Genomic DNA, 21,311 nt, shown 5'->3' on the forward strand with positions numbered 1-21,311 from the left:
GGGGAAAATCCTGAGGGTGTTTCGAAAGCACAGCAAGCTTTGCTCCAAACCTCAGCCTCCCAAGGTGGGAAGACACCAGCCTCATATTCTGCTGGGAAGTCACAGCAGAGCACAGGAGGTCACCAGCCAACTGCACCCACAGCGTGTCCAGAGGCNCCCGCTCCCCCCCCACCTCCAATGGCTAAACGCAGGTTCGCACTTGGCCACCCTGGAACCCGGCATCTGGACCTGAGCCGGTGGGGAAAATCCTGAGGGTGTTTCGAAAGCACAGCAAGCTTTGCTCCAAACCTCAGCCTCCCAAGGTGGGAAGACACCAGCCTCATATTCTGCTGGGAAGTCACAGCAGAGCACAGGAGGTCACCAGCCAACTGCACCCACAGCGTGTCCAGAGGCAGTGAGCAGTGTCCACCCAGCTTTGGGTCCATCAAGCCACTGTTTAAATGAAGAGGATTGGAAAAATAATATAGGGAGGGGTCTCCCAGATTCCCGTTGACTGCTGTTTCTCCCGGAGGATTTGGGAAGCTTTTCTCTGCGAGGGCCGAGGTCTTGCATGGCTGTGGTGTGGGAGTGTCGCATGTGACTTTGCGTATCCTTTGGACACAAGTTGCTATTGGCTCTTGCAGCACCGACTGCTCATCATAGCACTTATCAGTTTGTAGTTGCATATTTATGTGACTAATTTATTTTGCCTGGAAGGATCTTTGTCTGTTTTGCCAAAAATCCCAAGGAGGATGGGATGATGACTTTTATGCTCCCCATGGTCTGTAGTGCGTAGCAGAGCACACAGATTTCAACAAGCGTTTGATAACTGTTGGCTAGAGGAAAGGGAGACGCATAAACACAGGTGAACTCCGGATGCTAAGGCGCCTGCTCAAGAGCAGAAAATCCCTTAGGAGGAACCTCCCCCTTTATTATATGACTTCTCCCACGTGACCCAGCTGATGAAAGGTCCCTTCCTCTTACCCTCACATAGGGGACTCCAGCTACCAACTCATAGGGCTTCCACTCCCCAATTCTATTTATTTTAGCCTTTTTTAGGTAGTCAATTTTTCTCCCTCCAAAGGAAACCTTATGAGGAATTCTAATCCCAACCCAGCTGAAACTGAGTTGCTCAGGATGCAGTGGAAGTAGGAAGAGATGGAGCCTCCAACAGCCTTCCATCTGTGAGCTCCTTGGGTACCCCTAATGATCCCCTGAGGCTTTTTGGTTTGAATACCACCCCCCAGGGGGCCCAGAGGACTGCCCTCACCCCCAGCTGGGGGGTGTGGGTTTCCGAGACTCAGAACTCAGTGGAACCTAGGCCTTCAGCCCTTTCCTCGCACTCAGATGTTGGGACCACACTCACAGCCCAGGACATGGCTGGCCCACAGTGCCGCACTGGCTCTGGGGAGCTGGACCACCCCCACAGATCCATTTTGGAAAAAGACAATGCATTCCATGGGACTGGATATCGGGACAAAACACAGTACAACCACATAAGAAAAATAACTTTGTTATGAAGCATATACAATCTCGTCAAAAGGACTTCAGAGTATCACATTCATCACTGTTTGAATACTAGCTCCACTCTTATAGGGACCTGTTATAAATAATGAATGAAACAGCTACAGAAGAATATGACTAGTCACTGGGAGTAAGAGTCATGACATGCACATCGCCTGCCAGGGCTCTTGCTTTGAGGACATAATAAAGAACACTGAGGTCCCTGGGGCAGGTGCAAAGGGTCTTTTTCCTGTGGTTTCCCTGAAGCACTGCTCTTTGTTGAAGGAGTATGTGATCCCAAGATTTTATGCTTTAACAATTATGGTTGTTTCTTTTTTCAGATCATAAATCACGGTTTTGATTTGTTGATTTGTGCTGACAGTGCCAGGAAAAATTCATCTATTTCCCTGAATTCATTAATAACTTTAGATGGCTCTACTCTGCTCGCTGTTTGGCCCAGGCTCTTTGCAAATAGATGTCTTTGTCAGGAAGGTTATCTGACAGATGTTCGATTTGCACGAGGCTGCTCTCTCTCTCTGGGACAGGCTGGAGTCGGGGGAGCCAGGAAGGGGGCGTGACATCCAGGGTATGATGAGGGATTTGCTGTCACCCCAGGGAGGTGTCTGGCATGGAGAATATCTCCCCTTGCATGTCTAGAAGCCAGACTCACAAGACCAGAACCATGGAGCATGGCCAGAACCAGGACACCCTTCACCTAAGATGCGGTGGGGTACAGCTCCCCCATGCCGATGTGCATTTACTTTGACCATTCCACTGCACGCACACCTGAGTGTATACAGTAGACATGGCTTCCGTGGGTCAATCCACTTTGTGGCAGGTGTTGGAGTGAACACAGAAGAAGAGAGAAAATAAAAGCATCCCCTCTGTACCCCCATATCCTTTGGGGGTACATAATGTCTTCTGGAATTGGGAGGAGGATATTCTCAAACTAAAATGTGTGTCTCCCCTGCACTATTTCCAATCAGATTTTTATTCCCACTGCTTTCCCAAAACAGAAACAATCTATTACATTCTATTCACGAGTCCCAGTTATCAGGGTGCAAAAAACTGCAGTCAGTGTTCCTGCCGCAGCGTTGAACATGCAAAGACCTTTCCCTCCCGATTCATGAAGGGGCTCAGCAAAAGTCTAGCACATTTTGCCCCCCAAATGGTTTTTCCATTCGGGTTTGAGCAGATGGGCTAGCTAAGATGAGTGAAGTTTTGATTTCCTACCCATAACTAAAAGATACATTAGAAATAGCCCCTTGTAATGTCTTATCTGTGGAAAACATATTTGGGCATGCAGAGTACATATTTTTAGTTCTCTGGGCCTTGTCCAACTTCTGAAAATCTGAGCCTGAATAATTATTTTATACATTGACCTGATCCAGCAGATTGAGGCGATGAAATAGAGGCTATTGTGTGTTTTGTGGGTGAATATTATCTAGAATAGTGTCAGGAAGCCCAGATGTTACCACCATTGGTTCATTCTTTTAATCTATTTATCCTAGCTTCTGCATGTCCAACGTGCAGTTTGCTTGCATTTCATGAGCATTTAATGATAAAGAAGATTATATTTCTCAACAGAGTTCACTGTTAAGGAAAAGGTAATATAATTCCTCATAAAAAAATCAAAGACAGACCTAATCATTTCTCATAGAGCCTGTGCATCATTCCCTTGAGCATTCGCCCACCCCCCAGCCTTTAAATACCGTGCTCCGCAAGCAGGCAAACATTAAACACATTGCAGGTGGGAAGCCACAGCTACTCTGTTCATCGGAAACCATGGCTGGCAAGGCTGGAGGCTGGAGAGGGCAGGGAGGAGGCAAAAAGAGGAGCATTGAGAATGAGCTTGCTTTCAGCTGTGACGTTTGGAGGACAGGCACTGGGGGTTTGCATGAAGAAGAAGGAGGAGCGGCTTGTGAAAGACAAGGCCATCAGGCCAACTGACCTGAGCCCTGTCGTTCTAATGTGGATGGAAGGAAGGCGGTTGTCCCTTGAGATTTGCCGTCTTTCTGAAGGAAGATGGAAAAGAGGCAGGTGGACACAGACAACAGTTCTCTCGAAACAAGTGTCCCAGGAGAAATGGGAAATGATGGAAAAAGAAAACTAAACACAAATCTCCCAGAAATACAGGGGGAAATCATAGGATGGGAAATGGAAATGCCAATACAAGCAAACATGAGTTGTTGCGGGATAATTGGTGGGGTTCAGTCTGAGGGTGAAGGTCTCCTGCACAGGTGGATGGAAAGCCCTTCCATGTGTCAAATGAGAACGTGTACTTGAAGAAACCTGCAAGCTGCCCATCAAAGCCAAGAGGTTCCCCACAGGTAATATAAAGGAGGGGATACCTCTGCTCATCTTCTGAGCACATCTTCTTGCTCCTGGCCCTGGGGACCCTGAGGGAGCCCGTTCCACAATCTGCTTCCCTGGGGACCCAGAAGTGCATGAGCAAACACAGACCGAATGGGAGGTCCGGCAACATGCCCCTTTCCCAACTGCGTCTCGGGTTTGCTGGGAGAGGGAAACCACAGAGAAGGCCTGCAAGAACCGCATCTTGAATTACATTATGGACAATTAAAGAAAAATGGGACTAGTAGGAAGGAAATTTCTGCCAAACAGGGAAAACTGTTTTTGTTTTTGTTTTTCCCTCCACATCTAGGCAAAGTTTCAATAGGGTATCATTCTCTCTGTTGGCAAGCCTGGCTGGCCCCAAACGAGGACTTCTAATTCCCCATGAGAGCAAACTTACTTGCCTCTGCCTATTAGTGGGGGGTCCCTTCTGGAGGTTCCCCATCCCCTTGGCCAACAACCCAAGCTGGCCTTCCGGCCGAGCTCCAGTGCACTTTGATTCAACCTGAATCACAGCCCAATGACACCTCTGGGGACCCAGTCAGAGCCTAGGACTTTCTGCACCTCTCTAAGGGCCTGCCACCCTTGTCCAACCAAGATTCTGTGATTTACTGAGTAAGCCCACTCATTCAATCAAATAGCTTTAAAATGTCCTGGCAAACCAGGAGCCCACTGTCCTAAGGTAAATCAGGGCACTTGATTGAGTTTTCTCTTTTGGAAACAAGACTTAGTCCTACACCTACAGCAACTTCCTTTTCTGAATAGGATACTGGTAGACAAGCATCACACCAACACTTACTGGCCAGTTTTGAATTTAGAATGTGGCAACCTATACGACAGTATGACTCTTCCCCACCCTTCCTAATCTCTGCTCCTTCTGCACTCTCCTCTCTCTTAATCAAAATTGGGAAATGTGGTTGGAGAAGAAGCTTAACATTTAAATCTATTAGATCAACCACAAAAAAGAATCATCCACCAAAGTAAATACACAGTGTTGTTTCGCCCTTTTCATTGAAAAGGCCCTATTTTGATACCGAGGAGTCATAGCCTCCTTGGGACACGTATCTAATTCTTTTTTATAAGTAACCTCACATTTCTTTGATCTCACCTTGCCATGTCTCCCTCTGATTCTGTCAAATTTAAGAGACTGTGAAAATCTTCAGTCAGAAAGCCAAAAGGTCTTAAAAGAAATAAATAAATAGGGGAGGAGTTCTGATGTCGACAAGCCCACCTGCTCTCAGGCACAGGCATGTAAATCACTCATTTACTCCCTCATGTCTAGCACGCCTAGCAGGGAGCCTCTGAAAGTAGTATGTGGAAAACAAGAAGTAGGGAGAAGGCAGGAAAGAGCCAAGAAAATAATGATGTATCTTGTCCGGGTCTCCAGTGGTGGGTCGGGTTTAGTGGGGTTTTTTTTGGTCTTTTCTTTAGATGATTTAATTGAAGGTTAGGAAAATGTTTCTCTTTCTTCGGCATGAAGAGATTGGCATGTGCTAAGGATAAAAGTCTCTGGGGGTCCCCAAGTCTCTTGCCTCAGTTCTTTCTGGGGAGTCATCTCCAGAGCTAAAATCCATGGTTTCCGGATAGCTGGAGAATTCCTGAGCTAAAGGGAAGTCCTCCGCTGACGGGTGAGTCTGGGGCCTGAACACCTTTTCCTGCAGCTCAGTGATGTCATTGCGGATGTCAGCCAGGATCAGCAGCAGGAAGTCGAAAGAACCAGGGGGGCCCTGTGAACATGCGAGGAATCAAAGCCGGAACACTGCAGACGCAGCCCCTTGCAGAGTTGGGGCTTCCGGGGCTCCGCCACTGGCCATCCCTGCTGCAGGCTGGCAACCACTTAGTCTAGAATCCCATGTCCCAAATGGAGAAAACACCAGACTATGATCATAGCCCCAGGGATTCTTCCTTTGGCCTTCTGATACTCTCGTCTTCTGTATGACAGAGTCACCTCTTCCCTCCCAATTCTAGGTTACACCCAATGCGGTAGAACAACAGAATAGAAGGACATTCCCAGGCCACTTTCCAAAGAAATCTGAAGATACTACCTCCATCTGAAGATCTAACCTTCGAAGGCAAGTTAGAGTAGGGGTTAGGGGTTGGGGTTCCCTTGGGTTTGAATCTCAGCTCTGTCATTCACTAGCTGGTCCTGGGCAAGTTAGTTAATTTCTTTGGGTTTCCATCTCCGCACCCCTTAAAAGGCAATAATAGTCTCAACTTCATTACATTTCATAGGCTTCCGAGTGAGCATTTAAATGAGTTAATGCAGGCAAAGGGCTGAGACCATAGCACATGCTCAAAAATAGGATCTTTTAGGACAAAATTCAAGTACTGATAAGGATTCTTGACTGTGGAGTTGAGGGACCTGTGCCACTGGGCTGGAAAGAGCAGCTGCAGGTCTTAGTGATGCATGGTGTTCCGACCTCCGTGGGCGCTCACTGACCTGTGGCAGGTCGGATCCCACCTGGCCCCCTGCACAGGCGAGGAAGCAGGTGCCCAGGCCGCTGCGTGATGTGGCCAGAGTCAGAGAGCTGGCAGGTGGAAGAGCTGAGCTGGGAACCCAGACCCCCTCCCTCTAACACTGAAGCTCTTTGTCCTTCTTCAGAAATGACAGCGACCTCTTCAAAAGCTATGGAGTTGCTTGACTTTTCTGTGCTTTTGGATACGACTGACTGGCACTGTTAGTTTCCCAGATACCGCACACGTCTCCAGCTAACTTCTTCTCCGGGGCCCCAGCCAGCCTGCCTGACTCCGCACTTTCTGGAGGGGATGGCCAACTGCCCTGCGAGGGCTGTAGTGGTGGCTAAATTCTTGAGCCTTCAGAGTTAGGGCTCAGCTCCGTAGAGTTTTTTTTCTTCCTAGTCTCTCCAGATGTTTTAGGACACACTTAGAAACAGACTCATGGCATACTGAGGTTTTGAATCGTAAGATATTTCCAATAAAGATTAGCCATGATAAAAGAAAAAAAAGAATAGGAAACAAATTGTCAAGATAAATCCCAAGCAGCTGCCGAAGGCCCCTATGACTTTCCTCCTAAAGCCCTCGACTGTTCGGGTGGGCTGCACATTGATGGGAAGAAGCCGCTTCTGCTCATGAGACCCACTTGCAGGCTTCTCGGAGCTGCAGCCCTGAGAACACTCTTACAGGGAGGTGGGGCAGACGGCAGTACTTACGGGAGATCCTCTGGGTCCAGGGGCTCCTCTCTCTCCCTACAAGCAGAAAGGTCAAGGTTAGCTTCCTGGACCATGTGAATGCCACCACCACAGCCTCTATTTACACCCCCCATGACCATGCCCCTGCCTGAAACAAATGTTTTCCATCAGAAGCAGACAGAAGCTTACACTGGTCTCCTGGGACCGAGTATCTGAACAGAACTGCTTGGGTCAAATGTCTCCCCTTCAGATTTCACCCGAGGTCATATATTTTCAAACCAGATGTGACCAGAGGAATGCTTGTGTTTCCAGGCTGTGTGCAGAATAATTTCGGAGCTTTCTAAAGTAACTCGCACAGACTTTACGAGGCAGGGAGCAGGCAGCTTTCAACGTGAAACTACCCCCTTTGCACAGAATGGAACGTGTCTGTTCTGGACTTAAATATGTCACATGCAAAACAGTCCCACAGAAGAACGGTGGCCAGAGAGAAAAACACACAAGACCATGACCCCACAGGGCTTGGTTTCAGATTTACAGGACTAACCTCTCTTAGGCGTGGTTTTGGTGGCTGTTTTGTTTTTACAGGTGTTTTGTGTTTTGAGGAAATTGCTTTTTAGATTTTTCTGGGGGGAAAGTCTATCTGTGCCTCAGTTTCCCCATGCGCAGCGAGGACAGCAAACAGTGCTAGAGCTTCCCAGAAACTGTGGAGCCGCTCCTTACACTGACCTTAGAGCCATCTCTTCCTGGGGCGCCCGGCGGGCCCTACGAGACAAAGGGTCTAGTTTAGCAGAAGGAAAAAGCAGGGGACGAGAACGCGATTTCCTCGACAAGAGTTGAGAGGGCCTCTGAGAAAATACTGACCACAGGGCCCCTCCGGCCTTGCTTAATGTGGGACAGGTCAGGAGATGGTCCCATGGGTCCCATCGAGCCCCGTGGGCCCGGCTGCCCAGGAGGGCCCGGCACCCCGGGGAAGCCGGGGCTGCCCTTCGGTCCCGGCGAGCCTGTAAGCAAAGAACAGCTCATTAGCGCCTCATCCTGTGAGGAAGACCAGGGCAAAGACTCTCAAGGACCTGCAAGCCCAGGAGGCCAATTCTCTGCGCACCCTGCCCTTCGCCTTCTGACACCTGCAGTGGGATGCCCCATCGGCATTGAAAACTTCAAATGGTCTAAATTGACTTCCGCATCTTCCTCTCGTTTCATGAACCACCAGTCACTCGTCCACTCAAGCCAGGATCTTGAGAGTCTCCTGTAGATTTCCCTGTTTCCACACCCCCTTATCCAATCGGCAACCAGTTCCTAGACAGTTGACCTCTTCCCCGTCTCTTATAACCGTCAGGTCCTCTGTAACCCATCGGCCACGGCAGGGCGGTGGCTACCACACCCGGACAGTGGTCAACAGTACAGGTGTCAGCATCTGAGACCTCGGTCTGAATCCTGGACAAGCTGCTCGCCCTCTTTTGCCCTTTGCTTCTCATCCGAGAGGCTGGGCTGATAAAAATCTACCCTGCAGAGTGGCTGCGAGTATTAAATGAGATTTCAGATACCTGCACACGTCCCTCTGTAGAGAACCTCACACATAAAGGAACTAAAAAAAACTGCTGGGCTTTTCTTGAATAATTCAGCCAATGCTGGAGGCAGTGGATATTTCATTCAAGCCTGTTTCGCACCTCTACCCTCAATGCTGGTTCCAGGTGCGGCCTGCAGAACTCACCGGGAGGGAGACCAGGTGCCTCCCATAATGAAACACTTTACCTTTAACAGCACGAGGACAGGCCAGAGACCATGTCTTACCATCATTTACATAACCAACAACCTTCAGAGATCACTGTCTGTCCAATACCTTTAAAATGTGGGGCTTTGATGTGCAAATGGCACGACCTCATACATAAAAGTGGGGGCCAGGGAGCAGCAGCCACCCCCTCACCTCCAAAGCCAAAGGACTCCAACTTAATGTCGTTTCCTGTGCTGGCACCCCGAACCACCACAGGCCTGGGGACGGGACGTCCAGTTAAGGGTAAGAGAAGCCTTATTGTTCCTCTAGCTGCCCTAACACCTCTCAGTGAAGGGCTGATGCTGGAAGTGAGGAGTGAGAAAGAAACAGGATTGGGAGAGAGAGCGGGGCAGAGTCCTCCACCACTTTCTGCTCCATCGAGGACCCTGGACGGCTCAAACCATGTTAGGAACCAGAGGGCAGACTGGAAGGAAAGTCGGCAAGTCCATTATTAAGAAGAAAGACAGCCATTGAATGGCTCCCCTCTTCCTAGCTCGTCCTTGTGGGGGGACACGGGGACTGGCCTGGAGACGAACTCTCTGCAGGTCGGCAGAGTAGGCGCGTCCTCTTGGAGCAGCGCCCACTGTGACCCACGTGCTGCAGGCCAAGGGGACGAACAAGAGTCTACACCACAGTCCTGGACCGGTTCTGATTCTCGGTATAAACTGAGACCCAGGCCGCCTGTGTTTAATGGAAACCAGGAGACTAAGATATGAGTAGAGAAGAAAACCCATCAATAGCTTGGGAAGAATTTTGAGCCTTTGTTCTTGCTGACCTTCCTACCCAAAATCTGCCGTGCCCTCCCTGTTTGGACAGGTCCTACCAGTCTTTCTTTCACGTCCGCTCAAGGCAGGCTGCAGTGGTCCCTCCCTGCTTTAAGCCCCACAGCAGGGAGCACCGTGCACTGAGCCAAGGCCTGAGGATCCTGTTTGGTCCTATTTGCTTTCACTCTGTGTCTTGTCTGCCCGATGAGCAAGTCCGGAGGTCATTCACAATACCTAGTGTGCTGCTGAGCAACAGTAAACGGGGATAAAGCCCTCCGTGTTTTAGAATCACTCGCTAACATTTCCTTTGTGGGTGTGAAAAAATCTATTTATAGAGTAAATAATAAAAATACACAATGTATTTTATATTTGTAAGATAGAAAATGGAACAATTGGTGACAAATTTTTAAAGTTCTCATTGCATTTATTCTGATGAAATGATAGGACATTTGACATTTTCTTCAAAATAATAAGGGTGAATCTCCAGAACAGTATGGCGAATGAGCAAAGCGAGATAAAAAATACACACTATGAAGTTCATTGCTATGCAGTTCTAGGACAAAACCGTAGCGATAGAAAGCAACTCAGTGGTGGCCTGCAGCCAGGGTAGACTGCAAACAGGCGCGGGGACATGTTTCTGGGTGATGGAAACGGTCTCTATCTTGAAGCAGGTGCTGATACAGGGTGGGGCTAGCGAGTGCTTCATACAGGATGTGTACATGTGTCAGAAGGTGTAAATTAAATGGATAGTTTTATTGGATATCATTGTATCTCAGTAGGGTTGACTTACAAATATATGTGTAAACCACTATTGATGCACATGTGCTCACGAGCAGTGGGACGGAGGAAATGACTGGGGAGTGGGGGAAACTAGGCCAGTCCTGTGCTGTAAGAGCTCACAAACCAAGTCTATTTTTGTATATATTCATGTGAAAACATAGCTTCCATGTTGTTTCTCTGTAACTTCAAATGATCTTTAAGAATCTTATCCAATGGCAGGACACTAACCTTTGTCTTCCAAATGACTATAGGCTATGAAGATTTCTCAGGCTTGGGGACCCCCATTTCCCAAAGCCCTCTCTTTGCACAGGTGTGGGTGCCCCCTGGATTCCTGCTACTGCCCCTGACCATGGCAGCCACACAGCTGTGCCTAGCTCCCACTAAATGTGAGTTCTTGGGAGGCTCTGGCTGGTGACTGTGCCCCTCGATGCCCTGCCCACACTCACCGGGAGGGCCCTGGCCCCCAGGCAGGCCAGGAGGCCCTGGCAGGTAGGCGTTGGAGGCCAGCACCTTGTTACCCGTGATGTACTTGTCCAGGTCGGCAGCACTGTTGGGGAGCAGGGCGATCTGCAGAGGGAGAGAGGGAGAGAGGGAGAGAGGAAGAGAGGGAGAGAGGGAGAGAGAGGAGGAACCTGTCAGGGAGTGAAGGCCCCTCTGTTGGGGGATTCTTGTCACTGTGTTGTTCACAGTGGTGGGGAAAGCTTTTCACGATAATATCCCTTTATCTGAGCCAGCCAGCTGAGCCACACCGGTCAGGGCCCGAGGCGACCTAGTTTAGCCTGGGAGGCTGGCCCCCAGCCTGGAACTTCAAGGCATCAACCTTGTCTCCCAAAGGGCCCCCCAGCATCCCAGCACTTGTGCACAGGCACCCCTAGGAAGTGTGGGGGCCCTGTCGCTAGAGTGAAAACCCTCAGGGAAGGACAGCCTCACGGGTCCACGACCTCAGAGGCTCCTGACTCCGCGCTGCCTCCCACCACAATTCAGGAAGACCTGGTATTTCTCTGAGAGACAGATGTAAGGTGCTCCAGTCCCCTGTGATCGCTACTCAGAATCCAGCAGGAAGACCATCAGAATCAAAATCCTGGGTGACCTGAAAGTCAGCTTGGCATACCTCCAGGTCGGGGTTCCCCACATTCTAACAGGCACCTTTAAAAATGCCCCTTACCTAGAGGTCCGTTTTAATACTCACCCACTCCATCCACTGCGTTCTGTCCTCTCTGAGGCCGGTGGGCAGACCATCCCAGTCTAAGCCTAGTTGGCACTGACCTCAGTGAACGCCCAACAAGGTCATGGGTTTTGTTATTCCTCGACATCTTCCCACCTCATCTCTGCCACCTCCTCCTACTTTGGGATTGCTTCTCACCCTCTGGGCATGTACCTTTTGCTTCAGCTGCAGCACCGTCTGCTTCATCTGGTGGAACTCCTTGCACGAGGCGCAGCAGGTGCTGGCTCTCACCGCGTTCTCCGACTTCTCGTCGTGCCCTGAGAGAGGAGACAGGCGCTGACCTGGGAGGCCGGAGGACTTCCAGCTCTGCAGAGACAGTATCTCAGAAGCCAGCCCTGGGGTGGACAGTGGACCACGCCGGGGGGTTCTGTGGTTCTCAGGGCACCAGCAGCATGCCCCAGGTCAGGGAGGGGGCGGGACACTTATGTTTGGGGCTTTAGCTGTTCCCATTTAAGCAGCCCAGCCTCTTTCTCTTTGATGTGGGAAAACATGAACTCTGGCCCTTTAATCAGGGCCTTTCTGGGAGGCAGGCTGCACCAGCGTGACATGACTGTACTCCCCTCCGAAGGCCAATGTTCACACGCCGTAAATTATCCCCGCGCTCAGGCAGTGGGGCTCACAGAGCTGGTTCTTATCGCCCCGGATCACCTAGCTGATCAAAGGCAGAGGCCAGGCCAGGCGGGGTCACGGCTCCGGGCTGGGCACGGGCCTCTGCGGAGATGTGGAGCTGGGAAGGAAAACATGCCAGACACTCTGGACACGCCCACCTAGGGCGGAGGGAACAGGCCCCACCCAGCGGGAAGGGTCCCGACGCCAGGTTATGGAGCCCTGGGAGCTCCAAGGGCTTTTGGTGAAGCCGTATTTTGCTAAGGAAAAAATGGGCATGTGAAAGGGTGACGTGGCCAAGAATCCACACAGCTCTCATCTGACTGTCATTGAAATGGCCGCAGACACCCGAGTGCCGGGCGACGAGACACCGGAGGTCACCTTGCTACCGACGAGTAGGTGAAGACCACCAGGGCTGTGCAGAAGGTGGCAGTGGAATGGGCCCAGAGCAGGGTGACAAGGGGCATGGCGTCTTGTCGGGGTGGCCAGGACGGTGTGACAGTGGCCTTCGGGGTTGGTCCAGGCTCGCTCTTTGTGTGACAGGTAACACCGAGATCTGGAAGGGAGCTTGGGGACAGTAGAGAAACGTCTCCCCAAGTCATGTCTCGTGCCTCTTGGCCCACGTGCTGTTGTCCCTACTGCTCTCTCTTCTGGACGCCCTTGTTGCGGCCTCTATTCGTGGAATTCTGCCACCGGGTGAGACCCAGTTCAAGCCTCCCGTGAAGCCCCCCTCTGTATACGCGGATACTGCTGCCCGCTGAGGTCAGGGGGCACTTCCCGCGTGTCCCATTCAAACGGCAGGTGTTCCAGGCCTCCCTGCAGAGGGGGTACTGGTGCCAGCGTGGGAGCCACCGAAGAGTTGAGGTTGCTTCTTGGAAGCTCACATAGTGAACGCTTGAAATGCGTCTGTGAAATAGGGTGTTCGACATGGAGCTGTCCCCGTCCCTCCCCGTGTCTTAGCCTGTGACCGTGTTTGAAAACTGGGTCATTGCAGATATCGTTACTTAAGATGACGCCATGCTGGAGTAAAGGGGCATGTGGTCAAATAGGACCAGTATCCTTATAAAAAGGGGGGCACTCGGACACACAAGCCCAGGGAGAACACCATGTGGAGACGACAGCGGAGGTCAGAGCCACCAGAGGTTCCAGCGAACCTCCAGGATTCAGGGGAGAGAGAGACACGGAACAGACCCTCCTCCACATACCTCAGGGGCCACCCCTGCCCACACGCTGCTCTAGACTCATAACCTCCAAAACTGTGACAATACACTTCTGTTCTCTAAGCCACCCTCTCTGAAAGTCAATGGCAAGGTACAACTGATGTGGGTTTACCACGGAGGTTTCCTGGATCTGAGTCCAATGCCTTTGCCACGGATCACGCAGTTTCCTCTGGGCTCCTCCTCCCCGTTTAATGTACCGATTTCCAGCCCTAATTGCCTGCAGGGCTTGAACTCATTGGATACAAATTAGAGTTATTCAGGCCGAGTCTCCAACGCCACAGACACAGGGGAAGTTCCGAGCAGGAAGGTACTTGGAGGTAAACGACGGGAGCCTTAACCCACCTTGTGTGTGCTCACGGTTTTGAATGGTGGCTCCTGGCATAAACAAGGGCCCCAATGCCAGGGCTGTTACTACTCAAGGGCAGCTGGGTGACACGAACCTCCCACGACCTAGCATTCACCCACGGCATGCCACCTACTAGTCCACTGAACAGTCCCCTCCTGCAACGTCCCTATCCCATCCATCCCACCTTCCCACCCACTTCTGTCTCTCTCACCCCTTTAGGGGTCTGTCTGTCCGTCCATGCATTCCCCCACCCATCTCTCCTTCCTATTCTATCTCTGGAGCATTTGCTACTTGCCAGGCCCCGTGTGAGGCACTGGAAATGCAAAATAAATGAGGACGCCTGTTCAATGACTGGTGAACGGCCTTCCTTTTACTGAACTGGCGGAGCCAGGCCATCACGAACAAGGGTTCAAACCCCATGCTTTCACTTCTACTTTTATGTACTTGCTCGAACTTTCCAAGTGTTGGTGTCATTAAGACGATTTGATATTTTCTAAGAGTAAAACTTTTCATCAGCGTCTAGACTCCATTTTGTTTATAACATGGGGTGTTAGAACTAATGTATCTTTAGTTCAATCTCCTTTACAGAGAAGGAAGATAACTTAGGTCTCCCTGGGTGCTGGGTGCTGGGTGCTGGGAGCTGAGGCTAGGCACTCACAGCCTGTGAACTGGGCACTGTGGGGGCCAGGGAGCCTGCCGCTGGGAGTTCTGTTCCCAATACCTGAGAGCCATCTGCCAGGCGGGCCCCAGGGTTGCGGTGCCCGGTGTGCTTGCCAGACCGGCAGCAGCACCAGCATCACAGCATGCCGTGCTCGGAAATCCCAAATTCCGGAGAGGACCCGTGAGCCGTTCCAGCAAAGCCCCCAAGTGCCACAGAAGCACATTCGCCTCTCCAGGGAGGCAGCGCTGCCGAGCAGCCTTTGACCTGAGGATGCCTGGCCTTTTTCTGTCCCTTCGTGAAATGATCAGAGCAGAGATCAAGGTGAACTTTGTTCCCAAGGCTTCTGAAGCTTCCACGGACAGGAACAGAGTAGCAAGGAGTGCGGGCTCTGGTGGAGTCCGACCATCCAGACTGAATCCTGGTGTGGTCACAGCCCCTTTCAGGGTGGAAGTCACAGCTTCTGTGAGCATCCGTCCCTTCAGATGTAAGAGGGCAACGGCACCACCTGGCTTGGCTGTGAGGCTTCCAGGACACCTGCAAGTTCCCAGAACAGTGCCTCGTCCGTGACAGATGCTCCATAAATGTTAATATAATCGCTGTTGTTCGTATCTCTTAAGAAATTAAGTCACCTACACAACGACAGATGTGTTTCCTTTGGAAAGAGCTCTCAGAGGCTGTGACGATAAATCGCCGTGTGTGGAGATGGGCGCCTGCAATCCATCCTCAATTGGGGCTCCTCTACGCTGCTGTTTGTCTATGGTACTGTCCAATGGGGAGCTAAAACAACCCTGGCTATGCTGCATTAGTAATTCACTTAGAAATCTGGGTAGACATCTTAGACTTTGTTTTCAGTCCTCTCAATGTAGCCATTGAGTGGTCTCTGACCACAACCATGACCATGTTAAGGGAGGTATCACTTAACATAGCGCTCCAACCCTTTCCGATTGGAAAGGTGCAATATTATTAATCAGCCACATGGGGGCAGATAGCTCTAATTTTTACTGATGGTGGGCTGGGCATCTATCCTAAGCATTAGAAATAGAGTTCCTTACATACCATACTAGTAATACTCAGTAAACTTAAGAAAAACCAAAGAATGTTCCCAACATATTTCATATGAGCAGTGTCAGAAGCGAGCAAGGCATGTTTGTTTTTAAACGCCGAGGGTGCGGTCCTGGCCAGAGTTCTCAACCTGAATGGCACATTACAGCCAGGCAGGGGGCTTTTGAGAATCTGATCAACTGTGCCGCATCCCACCCATCTGGGAGTCACAGTGTGGGGAGTGGGACGGTATCGGCACATTTTAAAGCTCCCAGGTTGGGAACCACGGATCTGTGGATTAGTGGAGCTTGAAAGTTATATGAAACACCTGGCCGTCCCTGACACTTTGAACTATGATAAGTGACACTGGGGGGTCGAGGTCACTTTATCAGAGAGTAAACACAAGTTGAAAAAGAGAGATCTGTAAGCTAATTACTATGGAGCCAACATGCCCTTCATTTGTCTCCTCACTGGGGGCTACACAGTCTCCCCGGAGTGACTGGACAGGCTCCAGCTCCGTATTCTCAGAGAGAGAATCAAAGTGACCGGGCGAGCCAGAGGGTCACGGTGCCTGTGTGCAGGGTGACCTTTCAGCCACCAGAGACCATTCCTCGGCGGCCCCTGCCGCTCCCTGCCCGCCCTCTGAACAAACAGCTGAGGCAGCGCTTGCTGGCTCTTAAATCCCTCTGACTGTAACGTTACAGGCACTGGATAACGCAAAGTTTAAAAAAAAAAAAAAGAGGACAAGGAGATTTTTACTTAGAATCATCATTACCTCCTCATCCCCCAAAAAATCGACTGTGATGAAATATTTGGCTTATTAATTAGTCCAAAACACGTGAAACCACTTAGCTGCCTCTGATGTTCCAGACGCAGGGCTCGTCCAGCCCCTAACTTTTCTTGTTGCCGAGCTGAACAGCCGACTGTTGACGACTCATCTTTTAGATACAGCAGGTTCTCTGTTTCGGTGCTACAGGTGGGCATGTCTTGGAGTCCTGGCACTCGCTTAGAGGAAGGACAAGAAGGGACCGCACAGGGACACACGGGGCTGGCAGGACTTCTATTACTTCTACTTAAGCTGGATTGTACCAAATTGCAAAAAAGTATTTGCAAGGGGAAAAAGGTCTTCAGCGCTCCCCTCGCCCCTTTTGTTCACAGAGGAGGAAGCTGAGGCCCAGAGACCCGCCCGGTGACGCTCAGCTGGTTAGGGCCAAAGCAGCTGCCAGCTCTCCTCCAGGGGTGCCCGTTCTTTTGGCGTCTCTGGGCCACACTGCAAGAAGAAGAGTTGTCTTGGCCACGCATTAGATGCACAAACACTAATGAAAACAAAAAAATCTCATGATGTTTTAAGTAAATTTACATTTTGTGTTGGGCCACATTCATAGCCATCCTGGGCTTCATGTGGCCCACGGGCCACAGGTTGAACACCCCTGCCTCGAAGTCAAGGCACTTCCTGGGGCATCGCGACTCTCAGAGAAACACATCGGGGGCACTGTATTTTTTTGTGTGGCCAGAGCCATCAAAGCCAGTGCCTCACCTTCTCAGTGGCCCATCGCCTGGGTTATGACTTTAGCACTCAGGACACATAATGTGCCTGCCCTTTGTTGTAATTTTGTGTATGACTTATTCCTCTCCATCTGTAACTCCCTGATCTCCTTGGTAACTGGTGTTGGAATGTTGTCCTTAGCACAACACCAACGCCGAATGCTACGTCCTCTGTGGGTATGTTGTGAAATCCACCGAGAGCAGTTACTAAACGTGAAATACTGAGTTCTCTTACAACGCCGCTGCTGGTGGTGGGGGAGTGTGGTGCAGCCGACAGTGGTGTTTCAGAAAATTATTTGAAGCTGTTATATTTAGAGGAGGCAGGTGGGCGGGGGTGAGACTTGGCAGCCGAGGTGAATCTGTGCAATGACTTTGTTACAGTGGAGCTCAGCGGTAGAGCCACCAGGCAGTTCTTCCCAATTACATGGAAGGACAGTCCCCTTCCAGTCCCTGCAAACAGGAACATCCAGTCTCTTGGAATGGCAGGATGGAGGAGTTTTGTCCTGTTTTGTTCTTCAGATGCTCTGCTGCTGTCTGCAGCACATGGCTTTTCACTGGACCTTGCCGCTGTGTCTGAAAATATCCTTCCCCGAAGGTTGACCAGATGACCTACCATGTTCAGCCCCAGGGCTCAGAGTTTTGATGCTAATAACTTAGAATTTCCAAACTCTGATTTTTAGGACACCTTTTTTCTGGGAGATGTTTAAGAAACCAATTTTGGGAAATGCAGATTTAATCAAAATTAACATTTTTTTCTTTCAGAAATGGCCATCTCTCTCAGACTTTTAATGCACTCACATCACGAATCCTTAAGAAGTGAGCACATTAACACCTTCCTCCCCAAATATCTGAACACAGAAGCTTCTAGAGGAAGAAAGGCTTAGCCATACCCAGGACCCCATGGTTCTGTGGAACGCAAAGCGGAGAAATACTGTCATAAGTGGTCGAGATAAAGCATGCCTTTAAATGAGAGTAACACTGGAGAAGGTACAAAAAAGTTGCGAATATATATTCCTTATTTGGAGGTTTTTTTTTTTTTTTTACCAAATTCTCAGCTACATGGGAAGTCAAACTGGTCACCAAACTGGCCATCTCTTCAATGCAACTCTCAAACTCTTGTACGGAAGCACTTTGTGTGTGTGAGAAATGTTTTTGAAGTACAACTCATTTCTCAGGGAAGGAGACAGGAGTCTGGTCTCAGGGTGACTGAGCACCCCGGGCTGCTGATGTCACAGACGCAGGGAGATCTTCCTGTGCCGCTGCTTGGTGGCCGGGCCCTTCCCTGGGCCCACACGGCCCCAGCATGAGGCAGGCGGTGAGCACCACCGAGGCTGCCTTGTCACTGCTCAGGAGCATCCCCAGGGAACCACAGAGCAGGGCCACGGATGGGACCGAAGAGGAATGTGGTTGCAGAACCCAGGAATTATCATAAGGGGAGGTGGCCACACGAGATCAAAGAACCAGTAAATTCCACCGAGAAAGCCCTACCCTAGTCCCTGCAGATGGTGTCTGCTAGTTGAGACTGGTCCGTGGGCACCAGGTGGGAACTGCCTGGGGGCAGGACGAGGTCTTTTCATTTGGTGACCCCTACCGTCCACTGCCTCCCTGACACTCAGCAGTCAGGAGGTGTCACTGTATCTGATGGTCACGAGCTAGACTGGGTGGCTCAGCACTGCCCTTCTCGCCCATGAAGATGGGATTTCACCTGGACACAAATTCGAGGCAAAGAGAAAGCTGAGGTGCTGGGCGCATTGGCCAACAGCCCACGGGCTTCCTGGCTCAGCGCGCCGCTGGAAATCCAATCCCAAAGTGAAAAATGAGAACACTGCTCTCTTGTTGCTCATTCTTTTTTTTAAATCCTCACCCAAAGGTATGTTTATTAATTTTAGAGAGAGAGGAAGGGGAGAGAGAGAGAGAGAGAAACATCCATGTAAGAGGGAAACATTGGTTGGTTGCCTCTTGTATGTGCCCTGGCCGGGGACTGAACCCACAACCTTTTGGTGTACAGGACGCTGCAGCCACGAGCTGAGCCACCTGGCCAGGCTTCTTGTTGCTAATTCTTAAGTTGCCCCACACATTGGTATGTCTCTCAGTGGCTAAAAGGCGGCACCTCGTATTTCAATGAGATTCTTCATTTTAATGTAGGACATAATCTAAGAGTTAAGTTATACATCCTGCCCCCCTCCCCCACCTCCTGCACCATGAAACAACCTAACATTTCTTTTGTCGACTGACCCCTGTTTTAAGTACTTTGGGGCCAATGGGCCTCACATGCTTCAGGCTTTAAATAGTTTTCACAGGGCCCTCCGATTCATTCACACTACCCTAAACTACCCAATTCTGAGCTGGCTCCAAACAGGTATTTGCCTCTACTTGTAATATGGGGGGGCTTCCTCATGACTCAACCCACTTGTTCCTCATTGTTTTGCTTTGCAGTTTTCCCTGTGCGAGGCAGCTGGTCCCCAGCTGTTTGCTGGCCTGAGCGGATGGCAACTGCCTGCTGCCCCTTTCTGAATCTCGGGCTACACCTCCACCCCCAAATCACTAACTAGCTCCTGTGTACCCAGTTCTTGGTACATCCTGTGTACCCGTATTTCTTGGTACCTGGGCTTTGCTCCCTCCTCACCCACAGGTGGCCCAGGCCCAAGGGGCCCCCCACTGACAGGATCCCTGATACTGTCCCCTCCCAAGGGTGACAGAGGAGACCTGGGCCCCGAGCTCTGGAAGATGACAGCTGCTTGGCCTTGGAAGTGTTGGATACACGGGAGCATGAGGGCTCCCCCTTTCCCTGCCCTGTCCCCTTCCTCCCAAACTTAAATAAGTAACCCGATATGCAGGCTGACCATATCCCCGAGCTATCGATCCATCAGACAGCTCAGTGCAGTCTGGTCGACCCAACGTAAATCAACCTCTCAAACGCTCTGAAGAAAGGCCAGCTTTAAAAAACTTTCCACTTCACTGTGACTGTGTTTGCAAAATACAATGAAAATAAATTACTAGAAAAATAAGGCATAAAACGCCAGCAGAAATCTTTGGATTTAGACAAAATTTCTCTGTCAAATTGGAATAAAAAATTTCTAAACATTCTTCTCTACTTCGGTTCTTCTCCCTTGTGAACCAAATCACAAACAGTTCATCAGCAGACCCAGGGCCACGGACTAGGCTGTGAGCGGTGCTGACGTAGATAATTTCCTTACATGGAAATGCTTCATATTTATACTCAGCCCACTTTCTCTGAGGGAACAGTGTTTCTGCCCTCTTCTTTGCTCATCCTAGTTTGGTCTAAGCCTGTGACTCAGTTCTACTGATTTACCCATGCGCGCTCTGCCTCTGCTCGGTGGAGGGCTTTCTCAAGCACTCCCGAGCTCGCAACCCTTGCTGCTCACAGGAATGGCTCTCACCAGGTCTCTTTGGCAGAGGCTTGACCTTCTGACCTTCCCTCCTCCCACTCAGGCCCCACCTACTGTCCCTATACATGCCCCTTCCTAGTGCTTATCTATCCATCCGTCCACCCACCCACCCACCCAATTAAAGGGATAATTTTATTTGCCCTACCCACCGGTGTCATTGGGGTACTTGTCCCCCTTGACGCACGTCCTCCCGTCGTCCTCCTGGATGTAGCCCTCGCGGCATTCACAGCGGTAGCTGCCCAAAGTGTTGACGCAGGTGTGTGCGCATAGTGTCTCGTTGCTGGTGGCGCACTCGTCGATATCTGGTGTGAACCAAATGCAGACAACACTCAGTTTCCAAGAATTCACACTTCCAAGACCACAGGTGACAGGAGGCTTGGCCCCTCTGTTAACGTCTGCCAAGATCGCTTTGCCACACCTCTTCCGGAGGAGCCTGGGAAATGCAAGACGCTAGAAACGGGAGTGACGGGAGCACTTCAGGCAGGGTCACCATGGTTACAGACAGATCACGAGGGGGTTCCAAGTCAGGTGGCTGGTGCCCGGGCATTGCTAGCCTTCAAAGTTCTCCCCCGTAGGGCTCCTTGGAAGAGAAAAGGAGACACCCTTTGGTGACACCCTTTGAAGGCGATACCCTTTGGAGCGCTATACAAAGGGTTTTCTGCACAGAACCCAGTGTGTCGAGGGTTTTACGCTCCAAATAGCATGAGGTGACCCAAGGTCACTTAGGGAGGGCTCCTTCCTAGTGAAGAGATGTGTTGGTACCTGGGAAAAGCCACTTTGGTTAAAAGAAAAGAGTCATAATGGGTCTCATGGACAGAGATTTTCCCACAAAATTTCAGCCTCTGTGATGACCCTAACAGACCCCTCGTGAGCTGTGGAAATGAGCCGTGAGGCCATCAAACAAATGACCTGTAAGGCTCCCCGTGAGCCGGGCACATCACAGACATGTCCCCAACTGA

The 21,311-nt window shown here is 50.6% G+C and overlaps 1 protein-coding gene across 2 annotated transcripts in view; it reads right to left on the reverse strand.

The window, feature by feature from the left end:
* Positions 1-4,849: 4,849 nt before the first annotated feature.
* CCBE1 (collagen and calcium binding EGF domains 1) overlaps positions 4,850-21,311 on the reverse strand; it is a 171,346-nt gene continuing 154,884 nt past the window's right edge. The window contains exons 5-11 of one of the 2 annotated variants that reach the window (XM_037035258.1): positions 20,502-20,654; positions 11,662-11,780; positions 10,745-10,865; positions 7,845-7,984; positions 7,710-7,745; positions 7,005-7,040; positions 4,850-5,561 (exon numbers count right to left, since the gene is read on the reverse strand). In XM_037035258.1, coding sequence (XP_036891153.1) covers positions 5,328-5,561; positions 7,005-7,040; positions 7,710-7,745; positions 7,845-7,984; positions 10,745-10,865; positions 11,662-11,780; positions 20,502-20,654 — 839 coding nt within the window. In that variant the 3' untranslated portion in view covers positions 4,850-5,327. The remainder of the gene's footprint in view (positions 5,562-7,004; positions 7,041-7,709; positions 7,746-7,844; positions 7,985-10,744; positions 10,866-11,661; positions 11,781-20,501; positions 20,655-21,311) is intronic. The other variant, XM_037035267.1, reaches the window with a different exon arrangement.

The sequence above is a fragment of the Sturnira hondurensis genome, unplaced genomic scaffold (assembly GCF_014824575.4).
Source record: "Sturnira hondurensis isolate 20B ecotype Veracruz unplaced genomic scaffold, ASM1482457v3 Scaffold0001872, whole genome shotgun sequence".
Classification (NCBI taxonomy): Eukaryota; Metazoa; Chordata; class Mammalia; order Chiroptera; family Phyllostomidae; genus Sturnira; species Sturnira hondurensis.